Source organism: Budorcas taxicolor, chromosome 25 (genome assembly GCF_023091745.1).
Source record: "Budorcas taxicolor isolate Tak-1 chromosome 25, Takin1.1, whole genome shotgun sequence".
NCBI lineage: Eukaryota > Metazoa > Chordata > Mammalia > Artiodactyla > Bovidae > Budorcas > Budorcas taxicolor.
In genome coordinates, this window is record NC_068934.1 from 32,416,342 (window position 1) to 32,437,291 (window position 20,950).

Sequence of the window (20,950 nt, forward strand, 5' to 3'; positions counted from 1 at the left end):
GGGGAATTTTTTTTTACATGTGAGAGAAGAGAAAACTAGAAAATGCCCAGACTAGTGTTTACTAAGAGTAGTTCTGCATGAACATTTAATTTTAAAAGATTGTATATCAGCAGCCTTTGATGACAGGAAATTCAGTGTATTATGGCTTATGTCTAGTGTTCTCTTAGACGTGCATAAAGGGAGACACAAGTTGCTCTGAGGAGCGCTGCCACCCCCATCCCATCCCCAGCTCCTAGCACTCCCTCCACCAACGTGATCATCCAAGCACCTCGCCCACCTGTCAACCCAAAGGACATCAGAGCAGGAAGGACCTGGCCAGACCTCTCCTCCAGGGCACTGCAGTGCCAGTGGCAGCCGGATCTGGCCAGCACTTGCCCGTGGACAAAACAGAGAGATGTTCCACAGAGGTGGTATTTACTATCTGGTCTTGATAAAACGTTTGCCAGTCCTTCTTGCAGTTCAAGATGAAGAAATCAAGGTGCAGGCCAGGAAAGTCGCTCATCCACGGTCACACAGGGAGTCAGTCACAGGACCAGAACAGTGCCTGCAGCCGTGTGTCCCTGCTGGGTTGTAGTGACCCAGGACCTCCAGATCCTTAATCATGGCTGCTGCGAGGGCTTGTGTGTGACCCACCCACGAGCATTCTGTCCTAGCTTCCTTGGACCTTGACCCCAGGAACCCGTGATGGCTGGCATTAACTTTTTCCTTCTCTCAAGGAGTCATCTGTCCCTCCATTTTCCCTGTCTCCTCCCCTCCCCTATTCATTCTCATCCATCCCCTTTCCTGGTCTTGATCTCGGAAGTTTGTCTGGGACACAACTGATGTTTTTGCTTCGCCTTTCAGGTTCACTGTTGGCCTATAACACAACCTCCCACACGGACCCGTCCTCACGGCTGAATGTCAAGGAAGGTGAGTGTGTTCTCTCAGGCGTGTAGAGTTGTAGAAGGGTCCTCTGTACCAGTCCAGGACTGTCTGTGATGGGAAGACTGGGGTGGGGAACCTCAAATGTGGGCCCCAAGTCTCTTGTCCACTTGGCTTTTTTAGAAGCCTAAGCTGATCCCCTTTGTGCTGCTCATTGCAAAAACATGACAGGGGTGTAAAATATCTTGTGATAATATCATAAAAATACGATCTGAGGCTGTTACTCCATGAAAGAAAGCATGTTGCTCTTGGAAGGAAATGGATGCTACTCACTTTCAAAGCTGAAAGGCAGGGGCTTTCTCTGTTGAAGAAAATGAAGTAAAGATTTCGAGGATTCTTGCAATGTCACATTTTTAGGGTTTTTTTTTGGTAAGACATTTTAGCACTACCAATTCATTTTTAAAGTGCTGACTTGGGGATATGGTCTAGTTCGCTTGGTTTGGTTTGGTTTGGTTGAGAGAGAAAGAAAATCATCTCAGAAAATGGTTTTCTCTGGTGAGGGTTTTAGCAAACATTATAATACATTTCTCATCATCTCTATTTGTGAAACAGTGTTGTGGAGATTTCCTGCTCCAGATACTGTTAGATTCTGGGCGTTTAAACAAGTGAATAATTCATAGTACCTGGTTTAAGGGAGACAAAATGTGAGTGAAAAAATATCTGCCCGAGGCAAAAGAAAAATTTCCTAGAGGAGGGGCATTTTGAGTGGGGCTTTGAAGGATGAGTAGGAGTATGACACTTTTTCTTTAATGCACACCTGCCACATAGAATGAATGAAGGCAGGAGTTGTCGATATTGGTTACATGGGATTAGCACAGCATCATATCACAGAGAAACATAAGGCTCTGAGAAACGGGAAGGATCTTAGAGACCATTTAGTTCAAAATTGTCATGGAGGAAACAGAGACCCAGTGAGCTTGGGTGTTTTGACCAAGTTCACACCTTCCATCACATGAGACTTCCTGTTTCCTGTTAACAACTTATAATCAGATGATGACCAGACACTTCTGTGGAGGAAGTATTCAACACAATGAATCTGTTTGTGAACTTTCCTGGTTTTCTGCAACTTTCTTCACCTTCTACCCCACCCTGGGCCAGTCCTATTTATGCTACTGTTTTCTTTCAAAATCAGAGTTACTGGCTTTTGCCATAAAAAAACCTGAAGTCATATTGACTCATTGTACAGTCCAAGCCGCATTTTATTAGGTGACCCACTTAACCATCGCATTGCAGACATCCATAAAAGAAAAAATGTGCTACAATGACAAACACATTAGACTGAGGTCGGAACACCTCTGGTTTACTTTGGGGAAATCACTTCATGCCCCGAACCTCAACTTCCTGTCAAGTAAAAGGGCCAAATTAAGCCAGTAAGAGGGCTTCCCTGGTAGCTCAGTGGTAAAGAATCTGCCTGCAATGCAGGAGACTGGAATTCGATCCCTGGGTTGGGAAAATCCCTTGGAGAAGGGAATGGCAACCCACTCTAGTATTCTTGCCTGGAGAATCCCATGGACAGAGGAGCCTGGCAGGCTACGGTTCATAGGGTCTCAAAACAGTTGAACATGACTGAATCAACTGAGTACACACACACAGAAGCCAGTAAGAATCCTCCCTGACTTTGGAGTTGTTGGGTTTTAAGGAGATGACCCTGCAGCCTCAGGTGAGGCTCTGCTTCCATCCAGGGTCCCCCTCTGCTCTGATCTGGTTTGCTTACTGAGCTTTCACTTCACCTGCAGGTAGCGATCCACTTCTTGCAAGGAAGGAGGAAGAGAGGGAGGAAGGAAAGGGTGAAAGAAGGCAGGCAGGAGACCCCTGAAGCTCATGCAGGGCTACAGGCTGAGACCTGCTTATGACAGCAGGACTAACCAGTGAGACTGTGGGGCGGACCCAGTGAGAGGGCATCCGATATTGGACTTTACATACAGGTTTCTGTTAAGAAGCGAGTGTGTCTGGGTTGAACTGATTATTGACTGATTATTATTGCGCTGGTTATTGACTCATGACTCCTGCAGGGGTCTTAGCTCTCAGCCTGGCCTCTACCTGCACTATGCCCCTTCCTTTCCTGGGTCCTTTTGTGTGTGTACAGTGCTGTGCTGGGCTCTCTGGAGCTTCTGCAGGAGCTGCTCCTCTTCTGAAATGAATGAACTGCAGTCTCCAGGCAAGCGAGCGCTGCCAGACCCTCAGTCAGGTGGCGCCAGGCATTTATCTCCCAGCATTGGCGCTGGTCTCCGGAGACGTCTGCGCTTTGCAGGTGCATCTTTTGTCCACCCGTAAAGCTTTCCACTTGAGATGTCTTGCTGCTCCAGCGGCTCCCCCCTCGAGAGGTGGTCCAAATCTGTCTAAACGGCCCATGGTCCAGAAAACAAAAGTACATTAGCAAGACAAAGCTAGCCACACTCCTCGCTCCCTCCCTTTCATCCTCCACCCCACCCCTCTCTCTTCTGCTTTTCTCTAAGAGCAATCTTGAGTTCTTAAAATTTTAAATGGAAAAATAAAGAGAAGGCATGGTGCAACCTTAGCTCCACCTTCTTTGAATAAGGTACACGCACAGCCCCAAAGAAACCCAGAGCCCCTCAAGAGCTCTGTGTGTGTGGTGTGTGTGTGTGTGTGTGTGTTTCACAAAGGACAGGTGCTGGCATCAAGCACAAAAGAAAGAAGTTGAGGTGAACGCTTCTGTGAATGCCCCTTCACTGTGCTTATCCAGTGAGAATGCCTTTTTACTTTAAAATGGCATAATCACCCTTCCACCTTGTCTCTTGAAAACTGTTGTACTCTCTAAGGGTTATTGGTGCCCAGGAAGTAAGACTAGCTTTTAAAAATCAATTTGTAACAGTCTTTAAGCTTTTTTTAAGGTTTTTTTTTTTTTTTGATGTGGACCGTTTGTAAAGTTTTTATCGAATTTATTACAATTTTGCTTCTGTTGTTCATGTTCTGGTTTTTTGGCCCCAAGGCATGTGGGATCTTTGCTCCCCCACCAGGGATCAAACCTACATCCCCTGTATTGGAAGGCAAAGTCATAACCACTGGACCATCAGGGAAGTCCCTAACCTTTTTAAAATTAAATATTCTGTGGTCACAGATTGGACCCAGCTAGAACAATTATCCTCTCTCTACCTGTTACCAAGGCTAATGCTGTTAGAAAATAAATTAGAATGGAAGCAATTGTTGAGATGATGAGATGGTTAGGTAGCATCACTGACTCAATGGACATGAACTTGAGCAAACTCCAGGAGACAGTGAAGGACAGGGAAGCTTGGCATGCTGCAGTCCATGGGGTCACAGAGTCGGACATGACGTATAGCTCCTGAACAACTGCAACAGTTGTTACCCATTGGCAGGAGCAGCCTCCACTGTCACCTGTACAGGATTCTGCCGTGCCCCAGGCACTCTCACAAGCTTTGCCTCTGCCTTTAAGTCTGGCAACGTCCCGCGAGGTAGACAGAATCAGTCTTGTTTTTCAGACAGAGAAACTGAGATTCAGGACTGTTAGTGGTTACTTGAAAGACACACAGCTATTTAACAGCAGAACAAGGATTCAAACCCAAGTTGTAGGATTCAGAATCCCTTGCTTCAGATCGTCCTCCTGACATACACAGCATTTCCCTTCTAGCTGGCTTTTCATGAAAGCTACACCTTGTCTAACTGTAGTGTGGGTGGAGACTTGAATTTTTTCCATTATGTTTCTCTGTCCCTGCAATTTTCTCACTATCATCTCCAACCACATCCATGCATTGTCCTCTCTTCCTAAAAGTGACTTCATACAAAGCCCCCGCTTGGCTTACTCCCTCGTCCTAACTAAGCAGAGAATGAGCTGGAGAACTTCGTAAAATAACTGATGCCCTAGGACAAATATTGTATGACTCCACTCACAGGAGGAATGTTAAGTCAACAAATTAATAGAGACTATAGAAGTAGCAGGGTGGTTGCCAGGGGCTAGAAGGAGGGAAGAATGGGACATTCTTGTTTAATGGGCACATGGCGTTTCAGTTTGGAAAGATGAAAGAGTTCTGATAGTGATGATGGTTGGACAATGTGAATGTACTTAAATGCCACTGGAATGTACACTGAAAGATGAACAAAATGGTAAGTTTTATGTAACGTATGTTTCACCTCAATGAAAACTGCAAAAACACATGAAAAGATGTTCAGCATTGCTAATTATTAGAGCAAGGCATATCAAAACCACAGTGAGGTACCACCACACAACAGTCAGAGCAGTCATCATCAAAAAATCTACGTCTGCTGGAGGGGATGTGGAGACAAGGAAACCCTCCTACGCTGTTGGTGGGAACACAAATTGGTGCAGCCACTATGGAAAACAGTATGTAGGTTCCTTAAAAACTAAATCCAGAGCTACCATATGATCCAGCAATCCCACTCCTGAGCAGAAATCCAGAAAAGACAAGAACACTAATTGGAAAAGATACGCACACCCCAATGTTCATAGCGTCACTGTCTACAATAGCCAAGACAGGGAATCAACCCAAGTGCCCATCAACAGATGAATGAATGAAAAAGATGTGTTCTGTATACCATGGAATATTAGCTATTAAAAGAGAAGGAAATAATGTCATTTGCAGCAACATGGATGGACCTAGAGATTATCCAACCAAGTGAAGTGAAAGACAAATATCATATAGTATCACTTACATGTAGAATCTAAAAACAATATAATTGAATCTATTTACAAAAAAGAAATAGATTCATAGGCATAGAAGACAAACTTGTGGTTACCAAAGGGGAAAGGGATAAATTAGGAGTATGAGATTAACAGATACATACCACTGTGTATAAAATAGCAACAGGAATTTACTGTATAATAATCCTAATTTATCCCTTCCCCTTTGGTAACCATAAGTTTGTTTTCTTTGCCTATGAATTATACATATATGTGTATATATATATGTATATAATCTGAATATGTATTATATAACTGAAAAAAAATACTGGAAAAGTCAAAATAAAAAATGTTTTAAAATACTGATGCTCAGGTCCCAAACACAACTTACTGATTCAGAATCTCTAGGAGTGACAGGTGGGATTGGGAATTTTTTCAAGATCTCCAGGTTACTCTTAAACCTGCAGCCACAATTGAGCAGTGCTGTCCTACAGGGCAGACTTGAATCAGAAAGAGGGGAGGGAGGCCCATCTCCTAGCCACCCACGTTTTCTTGGAAACACACTGGATGGTTGATCTTGATTTTTCCTGGCCCCAAACCAACCTCGGAAAGGCAGGACCTCCTGGTGTACTTATGGAAGAACAGGTTGACTTGACTACAGGAAGATTTGTTCTATTTCATCCTTGTCATTGATGAGGTTAATCTTTATTGATCTTGACCTGAGCCTTACCTGAGTCCATCACTTCAGCCCTCAGAAATCTCTTATATGTTCTCACCATGGGTATCTAAATAGTAATTGGGAAACTTCTCTGGTGGTCCACTGCTTTAGACTTCATGCTTCCAATGCAGGAGGCAAGGGTTCAATCCCTGGTTGAGGAACTAGGATCTTACCTGCCACACAGCACAGCCAAAAATTAAAAAAAAAAAAAAATTAGTAATTGGGATTGGAGTTGGCAACCTGATTTTATCAGGAGGGCACTGGGGTTCTGGAAGTTAAATAGCTGTTTCGAGCACATAGTGACATCCTCCGATCTCCACGCCCAGGGGCGAGTGTGTCCGTCCTGGATGCAGGTCAGAGCAGCCCTGCCCTAGGCCCTTCCAGCACACCCCTGCAATGCTGCTTTGCATCCTAAACCTCATGTCCTCAGCTCCTTGTGCCAGACACATTTAAATGCCTCTGACTCTCCAAAAGTCAGAGGATACTGAGCTCGTTGTTTATGAACTCCTGGAACTCATAAACTATAAGCCCAGCCCGTGGAGCCTGAGCCTCTGTCCTCAGCCCGGGAAGCCTTTCAGGACCTGCTGTGGAATGTGAACTGCTCCTCCTCCATGTGGGTCGCTGGCGGCCTGCGGAACAGCCCTGGCCTGCCGTCACCTGAGCTGATGGATAAAAAGTCTGTCTGCTCGGACGCTGAGTGTGGGAGAGAGAGGGGGAGAAACCAGCCTTCCGTGTCCTTCAGAGTGAAACGCCTAACCACTGCTGAAGATCATGCTAAGGAGAGCCCTGCTGGCTCAAGGAGATTTCCAGATGGTGGGGCCTGTGTTACAGCCAGCACCATCATTCTGCAGACCCTCATTGTTTGCTGAGCATTTGCAGGTCTGTTATCTCATTTGCACCTCTCACCCTCCATCCCCATGAGCTAGCAGGGCTGGTATTATTATCACCCTGGATCTGCAGATCATGGAAACTAGGCACAGAGACGTTACAGGGTTCACTTGAAGTCCCTGACGTCTCGGGACAGAGCAGGACTCAAACACACGTCCCTACTGTTCTTTCCTCCCTCTGGTCTGTTTCTCATCTCAGCATTTAAGCATCTGACATCTTTTTTAAAAATTTATTTTATTGAAGTATCGTTGATTTACAATGTTGTGTTAATTCTGCTATATAGCATAGTAACTCAGTTATACACATTTATACAATCTTTTTCTTCTTTCCCATTACGATTCATCATGGGATGTTGAATATAGTTCCCCGTGCAATATGGAAGGACCTTGTGGGTTATCCATTCTTTATGTAATAGTTTGCATCAAGCATCTGACATTTTAAACATTCTTTAATTGATGCTTTAAATTTCCCCAAAGCAGGTGTTCATCTCATATTTCAGCCTTATAGCATATTGGTTTAAAACTCAGGCTCTGGGCTCAAGCTAGGTGAACTTGGTCAAGTCATTTACTTTTTTCTACCTCAGTTTCCTCATGGGTAGAATGAGGACAGGCTTAAGGCCCCTTCAGGGGTGATATCGTATGCATAAATCTCTTACCAGGTGTCTGACACAGCAGTAAGTGTTCAGTGTCTTAGCCCCATGAATTACAGTAGTAATTGGTAGTATTATTACAAAATCATTAGAATACTCTTGCTGGTTTACTACCTATTGACATAAAGCCCAGGGTTGTGAAGGACACCATATTAGATGGCATGGTAACACTGTAGATGAGATGGACAAGTTGTTTAAAATTTCAGCAAGAAAAAAAAAATTTCAGCAGGGATATTCACATGTGGAATGATTAAGGAATAATATGAAACTGCTTTGATCAAATGGAAAAATGCATGCGACCTACAAGAAGCTCCCTAAGAGTAATGAAGAGTTGGAAAATCATTCAGTGTTAAAGTGGACCATTCACTCTGAACCTTTCATGGGACAGAGGCACTGGGAGGCAAGAGAAGGCGTGGGTCCCCCCACGACCACACAGAGGGTGAAGAGCTTCACCCAGGACCTTAGTCAGAACTCGTGCCCTCCTCCACCCATTCACACGTCTCTTCATTTATAAGAACCCACTATGTATGGAATGCCAGACTGAGCCTCAGAAATGTGGTACCCAGCCAGCTACCCTCAAGGGGTTGTAGTCAGAGACAGATGGGCCAGTAAGTCAATGCTATGTGTTGTTTATGGCTGATACAACACCATGTCTCACCACTTCCCCCTGCATTTTCAGCCCCTACGGGGTGTCCTTGATGATTTAATGATAGAGATCGTAGTGAAAGATGGGAGAAGATCTGGAAGGACCCAGCATAGTGGTGCTGGAAATGGGTATTGAAGAAGAGGAGGTGGGCATCAAAGACACCAACCAGCCAGCGCATCTGGGTCTGTCCTGTGTGGGGGCTGCATGGGCATGGGCTGGGTTAGGGGGACAGGACCCAGTGCTCTCCCCTGGTGCGCCTCATTGTGCCCCTTGGGAGCACCGTGGTCCAGTTTTGTGACGTGTGCATGGTAGGGGAGGCTTGTGGGGGTACTCTTGGTGGTGTTCATGAAACCGATAGACAGGTACAGTCTCACTCTGTGAGAAGGAAGCTTAGCAAAGGAACCAGGGATTTGCTTCAAAGTAGTTGGGGCGGAGAGGGGGCGTGGGTAGATGAGGGGGAGAGCTGGAGTCAGGCTGGCCGTGAGTTCATGCCTGTTAAAGCTGAAGGGCCCTCCCCAGTGCAATAAATCTTTCTCTCTGCTTTCCTACATCTTTGACATTTTCCATGATTTAAAAGATGTTGCAAGAAGTTTTGCTTTGATGGAGAAGATGTGGATGCATGCAGAATATTGATTCTCGTGCCCTGTGTGTGTGGCTGTGAACAAGGGTAGCAGGTTAGGGGTTCAGCGTAGGGGATGGGGTCGAGGCAGCATCCTGAGTGAGAGTCTAGGCGGGGTGAGCGTGTGTTTGGCAGGGCCTTCGGCCTGTGTGCATTGCCCTGCAAGGAGTTGGTCTGGAACACGTGTGCCTGAAGGAAAAGGCCAGTAATGCTGTGAGGTAATGGCCTGTTATTTTTAGGGAGTAAATAACATCTCTCATGGAGCAGGTTGTGTGGCTTCACAGGCTCCGTCTGTGTCCGCTAACGTGCACTTAAAACGTGAGGGTATTGAGGCCTCCTGGGAGGGCCTGTTAAGAACTTTGTCATTATATGTTTTTCCTTTATGATGAAATAGCCCTAATCCATTTTTAGCAAGGATGATTGCTGAGTGTGTGTGTGTGTGAGTGTGTGCTATTTCTGCGTCCAAAGGCAAGATTTATGATTCTAGAACAGACGGTAGCTTGGTCTCTCTGTTTTATTTTTTTTTAATTGTTTTCCTTTGAAATTCCAGAGTTAATGTTTTGTCTACTTTCGATCTGACCCTCTTTGGAGAGCTGCATGTTGTATGTATGTGTGTGTGTGTGTGTGTGTGTGTGTGTGTGTGTGTGTGTGTTTTCACCAGAGAGATATTGAGAGAGGGAGAAGGAGAGAGAGAGAGGTTTGGAAACAAAGAATCTTTGTCTGTAAGCTGGAGCAGGCAGGAAACCCCAGTCCCCAGAGACCTGAGCCAGCCAGCCCTGTCCTGGAGTCAGACTCCAGCTCTCTGAATTCAGTTTGACAGCTTGTCTGGGACACTTTCTAAGTAACCATTACCCTTCCTTTCTCTGAGTAAAAGAACTGTTATTTTGTTCCGTGTGTGCTGTTATCGCATGTGTGGGTTCCACAGCGACGACGACACGCTTTCTCTAAAATGATTGGAAACACTTAGCCCGTTTCCTCAGACAAGTGTAAATTTGTTCCAGGATAATGAAGCAAGCAACTTTCCGTGTCGCACCATCGCTGTTAGAGGCAGGTAGAGATGGATTTCGCTGGAGCGTTTTTAGTTCCAGCTAAGGCAGGAACCCACTTACTTGAAGGAGCTTCTCCATCTCAGAAATAATTTTAATTGTGCACATTTTATTCCTTTGAAGATTTCTTTTAAAACGAACATATAAACATAGATACCTTCTTATGAACATTCTCTTCCGTTTCTGTTTGATTGATCAATTGATGACTTTTAAAGAAATCCACCATCATAGGTCTCTCTTACCTCAGAGAACAATTCCAAGGTAGGAGCATGTCAGCCTGAACCCTGAGGGTGGGGAGCCAGGCAGGCACAACTGTATAACCGCCGGGAGCCCAGCAGCCACTGCTGTCCTGTGTCCCCCAGCCGCTCACATCAGTTGACTTTGCCACAATCGCCTGATGGATTGTGAGGCAAAACCCACCTTCTCCAGGGTGTGTATGTTTGCAGGCCATCTAGGTCCGGCCATGCAGGATGGCCAGAGGCATCACCCAGTATGGCCAAAGTCAGTTAAGGGTCTAGGGCATGACAGCTTGGCCAGCAAAAGTCTTGCACAGTTAAGTTCTGACACACACCCCCCCACTTGTATCCTTCAAATGTGAATGGATTCTGTCTGGACATTTTCAAACCGAACTTTGAGTGTTTCCTGTTCTCACTTTGCCTAGCATACCTTCCTTGGTTGTCTCACCCCCACCCAATCCACACTCTATGAGCTACACTCACACTTGACGGTCCAGGTCAGATGATGTCTCCTTAGCCACCTCTGCCCCATGGCACGTTGCTTGTGCCCACTGTCCTTCCAGGACAGCATCCTGATAGTCTGTCCAACAGCCTTTGGTCTTGGAAGTCTTGAAGCATCTTGTAGGCAGGGACTATGCCTTAGAAAAGGCCACTGGATAGATGGATGGATGGATCAATGGATCAATGATGAATGGATGGATAGATGAATGGATGAGTGGATGGATTGATGGATCAATGATGAATGGATGGATGGGTAGATGGATGAAGGGATGGATGAAAATTATAGACAAAGTGCCTTAAACTACGCCCCAAGAGCTTACTGTAAAATTTACCCTTTGTGATGTTTCTAAAGGCAAGAGTGAGATTGTGGCCTCGGCTACTGAAGAGCTCGACTCAGGACAGCCTTTTCTTCTCTGCCATAATTTCCCCTTCATTTGACTCCAGCATGATTCCTTCCAGGCAGAAGTAGAGGGAAGAGCTTACTGAGAACCGATTTCAGTCACAAGGAGATGGTTCCATGTCATGCTTTTGCCCCATTTTTTATTGGCTTAGACTCCCCTTGGAGGCCCTTCAGATCTTGGTCCTCTTGCTATGGGTGCTGTTGAGAAAGAGGCCAAGGGCAGAACCAGAACAAGGGAAAGTCATGTTGCAGGAAAGGTTAACTCCTGCTCATTCAGACCTCCTTTCCTGACCTTTATTATCACCCCTCCCCTTGCCCCATAACTATAACAGCTGCCGTTCACTGAGGACTTGTGCTAAGAACTCTTCTATTCACTTCATCTTTACACTTCATAATCACCTTATGTAGTTGGAACAATTATTATTAGGACTTCTCTGATGACCCAGTGAGTAAAGAATCCATCTGCAATGTAGGAGACATAGGTTCAACCCCTGGGTTAGAAAGATCCCCTGGAGAAGGAAATAGCAACCCTCTCCGGTTTTCTTGACTGGGAAATCCCATGGACAGAGAGGAGCCTGGTGGACTATGGTCCTAAAGGTCACAGAGAGTTGGACACGACCGAGCGACTAAGCACACACACAGTTATTCTTCCCATTTTGCACATGAGAAAACGGGGGCACAGATAGATTAAGCCCAAATCACAAAGCCTAGTAGGAATTAAAGCAGACTGGAGCCCATTTCCACAGTTCCCTCCCCACCCAGCAGTGAGAGGCTCTATGGCTGCATCTCCCTGTTCCATCCTCCACCCCGTAGAATGGCCCATATTTTTCAGGAAGCTGATGTCATCTAGTTGTTAAGATGATATGATGACATTCACTGATATCCACTATGGCTCCCCCCCCCCCCCAAAAAAATTAGGATCCTCACTTGGGTACTCAGATCTTGCATTTCCAGAAGCATGTTAGATGACCTCACAGATGTTCTTTTCATTACTGTGCTTGATAATTTACACAGCATTACACATTTTTTGTGTGTTTAATATGACATTTTTAAAAATCAGAGAGAAAGACCTCCCTGGTGGTCCAGTCGTTAAGAATCCCCCTGCCAATGCCTGCGACATGGGTTCCATCCCTGGTCCAGGAAGATTCCACAAACCTCAGATCAACTAAGCCCATGTGCCTCAACTACCGAGCCCAGGCTCTATAGCCTGCCCTAGAAACTGCCACAACAAGAAGCCCTACACTACAACTAGAGAGAAAGTTCTCCCACAGCAACAAAAACCCAGTACAGCCAAAACAACTAAATTAAAAAAAATTTTTTTTAATTAAAGAGGAAAAGAAGAGATTTAGAAAATGACATGCTATCTTGAGTAATACTCTGTTGATAAGAAAGAGTGCAGTAAACTTAAAAAAAGGATAATGGATGTTCGTTTGATAAGTCTAGTTGTGAAATTTCCTCAGTTACAGGAGTTAACCAAGGCCTTGCCTTGGTCAACTTCCTTGACCCATGGCTCTCCAAGAGAAGGAAAGGTGTCGGCATCACCTGGACCATTTTAAAGACAGAAGCCGCCTGACCCAGCATCCTAGACCACACCCCCTTCTCAGTCCGTAGGCATCCCTGGTGGGCAAGGTTGGAGCTGGTGTTCCCACTGCTTCTCAAATCCTCTCCCCCTCCATCACCCCGCCGCCTTCCCCAGGGTTTACTTGAATACTTAATGGAGATGCAACGTGTTTTCGTTGCTCTGTATCAGCATCATTCCGCAGCGTTGTTTTCTCCTCATCCCTGTGCCTGCTGGCATTCCAGCCCCTGATACCATTCTGGGCTGCTTAGAAATGTGCACTTTGGTCTTCTTGCCCCCACCCCTCTTGGGCTTATCTCTTGTAGTCATGTCTGTCAAAGCTGCTCCTACATGCTTCCTGGAGAAATCGAGAATCTGATAGGCACCACCTTGCTCTGCAACATGAGTGAAGGTGACAGTGAAGGCATGAGCCCTGATGCGTTTTTATAAAGAAGAATACTGTCAGTGCACCTCAGGATGGGGAACGAGGCGTGAGGCTGCAGGACAGGTATTTGGGGCCACCTTGACCTCCAGAGCAATATTGCATAGGAACCTGGAATGTCAGGTCCATGAATCAAGGCAAATTGGAACTGGTCAAACAGGAGATGGCAAGAGTGAACGTCGACATGCTAGGAATCAGTGAACTAAAATGGACTGGAATGGGTGAATTTAAATCCAATGACCATTATATGTACTACTGTGGGCAGGAATCCCTTAGAAGAAATGGAGTAGCCATCATGGTCAACAAAAGAGTCCGAAATGCAGTACTTGGATGCAATCTCAAAAACGACAGAATGATCTCTATTCGTTTCCAAGGCAAACCATTCAATATCACGGTAATCCAAGCCTATGCCCCAACCAGTAACGCTGAAAAAGCTGAAGTTGAATAGTTCTATGAAGACCTACAAGACCTTTTAGAACTAACACCCAAAAAAGATGTCCTTTTCATTATAGGGGACTGGAATGCAAAACTAGGAAGTCAAGAAACACCTGGGATAACAGGCAAATTTGGCCTTGGAATATGGAATGAAGCAGGGCAAAGGCTAATAGAGTTCTGCCAAGAAAACACACTGGTCACAGCAAACACCCTCTTCCAACAACACAAGAGAAGACTACACATGGATATCACCAGGCAACAAGGAAATCAGATTGATTATATTCTTTGCAGCCAAAGATGGAGAAGCTCTACACAGTCAGCAAAAACAAGACCGGGAGCTGACTGTGGCTCAGATCATGAACTCCTTATTGCCAAATTCAGACTTAAATTGAAGAAGGTGGGGAAAACCACTAGACCATTAAGGTATGACCTAAATCAAATCCCTTATGATTATACAATGGAAGTGAGAAATAGATTTAAGGGACTAGATCTGACAGAGTGCCTGATGAACTATGGACGGAGGTTCCTGACATTGTACAGGAGACAGGGATCAGGACCATCCCCATGGAAAAGAAATGCAAAAAAAGCAAAATGGCTGTCTGAGGAGGCCTTACAAATAGCTGTGAAAAGAAGAGAAGCGAAAAGCAAAGGAGAAAAGGAAAGATATAAGCATCTGAATGCAGAGTTCCAAAGAATAGCAAGGAGAGATAAGAAAGCCTTCCTCAGCGATCAGTGCAAACAAATAGAGGAAAACAACAGAATGGGAAAGACTAGAGATCTCTTCAAGAAAATCAGAGATACCAAGGGAACATTTCATGCAAAGATGGGCTCAATAAAGGACAGAAATGGTAGGGACCTAACAGAAGCAGAAGATATTAAGAAGAGGTGGCAAGAATACACAGAAGAACTGTACAAAAAAGATCTTCACGACCAAGATAATCACGATGGTGTGATCACTCACCTAGAGCCAGACATCCTGGAATGTGAAGTCAAGTGGGCCTTAGAAAGTGTCACTACGAACAAAGCTAGTGGAGGTGATGGAATTCCTGTTGAGCTATTTCAAATCCTGAAAGATAATGCTGTGAAAGTGCTGCACTCAATATGCCAGCAAATTTGGAAAACTCAGCAGTGGCCACAGGACTGAAAAAGGTCAGTTTTCATTTCAATCCCAAAGAGAAGCAATGCCAAAGAATGCTCAAACTACCGCACAATTGCACTCATCTCACACGCTAGTAAAGTAATGCTCAAAATTCTCCAAGCCAGACTTCAGCTGTACATGAACCGTGAACTTCCAGATGTTCAAGCTGGTTTTAGAAAAGACAGAGGAACCAGAGATCAAATTGCCAGCATCCAGTGGATCATCGAAAAAGCAAGAGTTCCAGAAAAACATCTATTTCTGCTTTATTGACTATGCCAAAGCCTTTGACTGTGTGGATCACAATAAACTGTGGAAAATTCTTCAAGAGATGGGCATACCAGACCACCTGACCTGCCTCTTGAGAAACCTGTATGCAGGTCAGGAAGCAACAGTTAGAACTGAACATGAAACAACAGACCGGTTCCAAATAGGAAAAGGAGTACGTCAAGGCTGTGTATTGTCACCCTGCTTATTTAACTTCTATGCAGAGTACATCATGAGAAACGCTGGACTGGAAGAAGCACAAGCTGGAATCAAGATTGCCTGGAGAAATATCAATAACCTCAGATATGCAGATGACAGCACCCTTATGGCAGAAAGTGAAGAGGAACTAAAAAGCCTCTTGATGAAAGTGAAAGAGGAGAGTGAAAAAGTTGGCTTAAAGCTCAATTCAGAAAACTGAGATCATGGCATCTGGTCCCATAATTTCATGGGAAATAGATGGGGAAACAGTGGAAACAGTGTCAGACTTTATTTTGGGGGGCTCCAAAATCACTGCAGATGGTGATTGCAGCCATGAAATTAAAAGACGCTTACTCCTTGGAAGGAAAGTTATGACCAACCTAGATAGCATATTGAAGAGCAGAGACATTACTTTGCCAACAAAGGTCCATCTAGTCAAGGCTATGGTTTTTCCAGTGGTCATGTATGGATGTGAGAGTTGGACTGTGAAGAAAGCTGAGTGCCAAAGAACTGATGCTTTTGAACTGTGGTGTTGGAGAAGACTCTTGAAGGTCCCTTGGACTGCAAGGAGATCCAACTAGTCCATCCTAAAAGAGATCAGTCCTGGGTGTTCATTGGAAGGACTGATGCTAAAGCTGAAATTCCAATACTTTGGCCACCTCATGCGAAGAGTTGACTCATTGGAAAAGACCCTGATGCTGGGAGGGATTGGGGGCAGGAGAAGGGGACAACAGAGAATGAGATGGCTGGATGGCATCACCGACTCGATGGACATGAGTTTGAGTGAACTTCGGGAGTTGGTGATGGACAGGGAGGCCTGGCGTGCTGTGATTCACGGGGTCGCAAAGAGTCGGACACGACTGAGCCCTGAACTGAACTGAGCTGACCTCCAGAGCACCCTTCCAACTGGGCTGAGCCAGAAAACTGCTCCGCCCACCCCTGCGGGCGGGGTGCCCAGTGGGCGGGGCTCAGCACCACCCAGCCCTGCCCACTTCTCAGGCGTTTCACACTTACTGAGTGGGCCGTTTGGGTTTTGCATTTCCAATTCATCTCCAGACTCTTAACTGTTACTATTTTAAACCTCCCATCTCTACCAGGTTTCACTTTGACTCAGACGTGTCATCCCATTCTAGATAGATAGCAGAGCTAAGACTCAAAATGAAATTGGCCTCGGTTGATGTCACTCCATTTCCATGACCATGGGGTCTTGGTTTGTAATAGAAACTAGAAGTGACCACTGTTGGCTCTGTTGAGGAGTCGGGTCCCGGGGTACTTTGAAAAGAAAAGACTAGGTCCACAAGTGCTCCAGTTAGCCCAGTGGTGGGCGCCTCCACATAGAACATTCCAAATGCCTTTGTTTTGCAAAATGCACTGATTTAGAAATTGCAGCGGTTGTTTGGAGGGACAGTAGTTGCTGAAAAGTATTTAAAAGGTGCTTGTTGATTCTCATGCTCATAAGCCAAATTTCTCTCCAGGAAGAATCATCTCAACCAATACAACATTGTAACAATTTTTTTTAGCATTCAAATTTTAAAAAATAGGAAAAAAAGAAGCTTCTCTTTTGCCAGACAGAGATGAAGGGACTTGGGAAATCTTCTAGTGAAAAGCCAAGACAAAGATAGCATCATTTGTTATTTTATTGTAAAAAGTTTCCCAAATTCTTTTTAAAGATGTAACAATGAACCCTCTTCAGAGAAGTCCACATCTAAGATAATAAATAATTATTTCTCGTGAAGCATCCTTTTGGCAGAAGTTAACGTCTTTGAGGAAGAAATGCTATAGTTAGAAACGCTAACCAGGACCCACGTGAGCTTCTCCCCTCCAGCCTCAGGGATCTGTAAGCAATCACACGTGAGGATCAATAAAAAGTTTAACATGCCGCTGATGCGGTTCAAATTCTTGTGTTAGGCATATTCTAAAGAGCGAGTGGTAAATTAAATGGAGTTACTACTTTATCAAAATCCAACATATCCTTCAAGGCCTAATTCAAGTTCCAGCCTCTTCAAGATAATTTTTTCTTTACTTACAAAGACTGCATGCAGTCACTTCTCAGGACCCTACCTTACTCACAAGCCGTATGTGGACCTAACTACCATGCTAAGGTAACTACAGATTACTTTGTCATCTCTAATTCTGAGTTTTGTTCTGTATCCCTTTTCCCAGCCCTGTAGATATTCAGTAAATATCACTGACAGTTGATGGATTCACTGGGGAGGGAAAATCTGGTTTGCCAATTTAATTAAATATATGCTTCTGCTTCGCTAAACAAAGAAGCACAAGAAATTAGCCTTGGTTGACACGGGAAAGATTAACTTTTTTCCACGGACTAAAACTCTGGAAAAGAATAGCAGCTATACTCTTAAATGATACTTTGGAGTGTAGAAAGCATTTTCACATGCATGATCTCATTTATTCCCAAAAGAACTCTGGGAGGATTAAATAAGCCATTTGCGTCTCCAAGTTCTTAAGTTTTAGGAGAATCATTTCTCCCCTGTTACAGATAGGTGGACTGAGAGGTTCAGAGAGATTGTCACCTGCGCAAGCTCACACAGCTGGTAACTGGCAGAGATGGAAAGCAACCCAAGGAGTTCTGAAGCCTTGTGTAGCGTTCCTTCCATGGCAATGAACTGTTTCCCTTATGGGAATGAATTAAAGAGGAATCACGGAATTCCTTCCCATGAAAATCCCTAAGAGTCCTTAATTACATCACATGTGACCTTAGACTCGATTAGATTTAGGTATCCCTCTTCCAAAGAGATGAAAATTGTTCTCACTCTAACTTTGAAAACTCTTTGAGCTTCCAAAGTCTTTGGCCTGCCTGTAAAAAGAATGGTCCGTCCTGCCCAATATCCTGGAGGAGTTTAGAGAAAGGCAGTTTTTTCTGCTGTGAGTCATACTTTCAATTTCTATTAAAATTCTTATATGGTCGCATATGCTTTCTCTCAGGCTTTGGGCCTCCAGGCCTGTGCTAATTTGCATGTCTGGTTTAGATAATGTCTGAAGTCCCTTCCAGCCTGAAAAGAAGCCTTAGATTCTATTATGTAAGTGAGACCACACTCCACCTGCTCATGGTTCTTTAACTCCTGTGCTTTTTTTAATTTATTTGTTTGGCTCTATCAGGTCTTAGTTGTGGCATGCCGGATCTCTAGTTGCCACTTTCATATGCAGCATGCGGAATCTTTTTTAGTTACAGCATTCGAACACTTAGTTGTGGCATGTGGGATCTAGTTCCCTGACCAGGGATCGAACCCATGACCCCTGCATTGGAAGCTCGGAGTCTCAGCCACTGGATCACCAGGCAAACCCTAATCCCTGTGCTTCTGATCTGTGAATGCAGAACACAGAGGTGGGAGTGTTCTGGCGCTCATGGGCTGGCCACAAAGATTGAGTGTTCCACTGCGGAGAATTCACTTGTTTATTTCTCATTCACAGTGACCCCAGAGAAATGCCCTTTCCTGCGGTCCACTTTAGAGGTGGCTCAAAAGCAAGGCATAGGAAGTGTGGAATTTTCAGTTTCTTCGTTTAAATGGCTTTCCTATGTCAGCATGAGTCTGGGATCATAGATTTAACAATACCTTGATTCTAAATATGCAAAAATTGGTGAACACTTTAATTGTTGTTGTTGTTCAGTTGCTAAGTCATGGCCGACTTTTTGCAACCCCATGGACTGCAGCACACCAGGCTCTCCTTGTCCTTTACTATCTCCCTAAGTTTGCTCAGATTCATGTCCGTTGAGTCAATGATGCTATATAACCATCTCATTCTCTGCCAACCCCTTCTTTTGCCTTCAGTCTTTCCCAGCATCAGGGTCTTTTCCAATGACCCTTAACATTAGGTGGCAAGACTCGAAAAAAGTAGACTTATTTCACCTTTTACTATCTCTCATCCAAACATACAAAAGATACTGTCGAGTTTTTTAGCTAACTTTTTTTTTCATCTTCTATCATAAAATCTCACCATCTAAAGAACTGACAATGAGGGATTAACTTTCTGGAAGGGCTTTGAGATCAATTAGGGTGACCCAGTCACTTTCATAAGAAAATCATGGCACTATGAAGAGCTTTATGTTCCTAACACTAGACAGGCCAAGTCTTTGTTCAAAATTGTCATCAGTGAGGCCCTCTCCTTTGCCTGTTTTCTTTTTCTCATAGCACACCAACTTCTAATCTACGATGTAGTTTGCCATGTGTTTTGGGAGCTTCCCTGAAAAACATCTATTTCTGCTTTATTGACTATGCCAAAGCCTTTGACTGTGTGGATCATAATACACTGTGGAAAATTCTGAAAGAGATGGGCATACCAGACCACCTGACCTGCCTCTTGAGAAATCTGTATGCAGGTCAGGAAGCAACAGTTAGAACTGGAGATGGAACAATAGACTGGTTCCAAATAGGAAAAGGAGTACGTCAAGGCTGTGTATTGTCACCCTGCTTATTTAACTTCTATGCAGAGTACATCATGAGAAACGCTGGACTGGAAGAAGCACAAGCTGGAATCAAGATTGCCTGGAGAAATATCAATAACCTCAGATATGCAGATGACAGCACCCTTATGGCAGAAAGTGAAGAGGAACTAAAAAGCCTCTTGATGAAAGTGAAAGAGGGGAATGAAAAAGTTGGCTTAAAGCTCAACATTCAGAAAACTAAGATCATGGGATCTGGTCCCATCACTTCATGGCAGATAGATGGGGAAACAGTGGAAACAGTGTCAGACTTCATTTTTTGGGGCTCCAAAATCACTGCAGATGGTGATTGCAGCCATGAAATTAAAAGATGCTTACTCCTTGGAAGGAAAGTTATGACCAACCTAGACAGCATATTCAAAAGCAGAGACATTACTTTGCCAACAAAGGTGCGTCTAGTCAAGGCTATAGTTTTTCCAGTGATCATGTATAGATGTGAGAGTAGGACTGTGAGGAAAGCTGAGCACTGAAGAATTGATGCTTTTGAACTGTGGTGTTGGAGAAGACTCTTGAGAGTCCCTTGCACTGCAAGGAGATCCAACCAGTCCATCCTAAGGGAGACCAGTCCTGAGTGTTCATTGAAAGGACTGATGTTGAAGCTGAAATTTCAATACTTTGGCCACCTTATGTGAAGAGCTGACTCATTTGAAAATGATGCTGGGAAAGATTGAGGGCAGGGGGAGAAGGGGACGACAGAGGATGAGCTGGTTGGATGGCATCACCGACTCAATGGACATGGGTTTGGGTGGACTCCAGGAGTTGGTGATGGACAGGGAGGCCTGGCGTGCTGCGGTTCATGGGGTTGCAAAGAGTTGGACACGACTGAGCAACTGAACTGAACTGAACTTATGGCTCAGCTGGTAAAGAATCTGCCTGCAATGCAGGAGACCTGGGTTCAGTCCCTGGGTTGGGAAGATCCCCTGGAGAAGGGAAAGGCTACCCACTCCAGTATTCTGGCCCAGAGATTTCCATGGACTGTATAGTCCATGGGGTCGCAAAGAGTTGGACACGACTGAGTGACTTTCACTTCACTGATGGCTCAGTGGGTAAAGAAATTGCTTGCAGTGCAGAAGACACAGGAGACTTGGGTTCAATCCCTGGGTTGGGACGATCCCCTGGAGGAAGAAATGGCAATCTACTCCAGTATTCTTGGCTGGGAAATCCTGTGAACAGAGGAGCCTGGCAGTCTACAGTCCATGGGGTCACAAAGA

The 20,950-nt window shown here is 44.7% G+C and overlaps 1 protein-coding gene across 4 annotated transcripts in view; it reads left to right on the forward strand.

The window, feature by feature from the left end:
• The window catches only part of FLI1 (Fli-1 proto-oncogene, ETS transcription factor), a 130,424-nt gene that overhangs the window by 92,073 nt on the left and 17,401 nt on the right, over positions 1-20,950 (forward strand). For all 4 annotated transcript variants that reach the window (XM_052661777.1, XM_052661781.1, XM_052661782.1 and 1 more), the window contains exon 5: positions 844-909. In XM_052661777.1, coding sequence (XP_052517737.1) covers positions 844-909 — 66 coding nt within the window. The remainder of the gene's footprint in view (positions 1-843; positions 910-20,950) is intronic.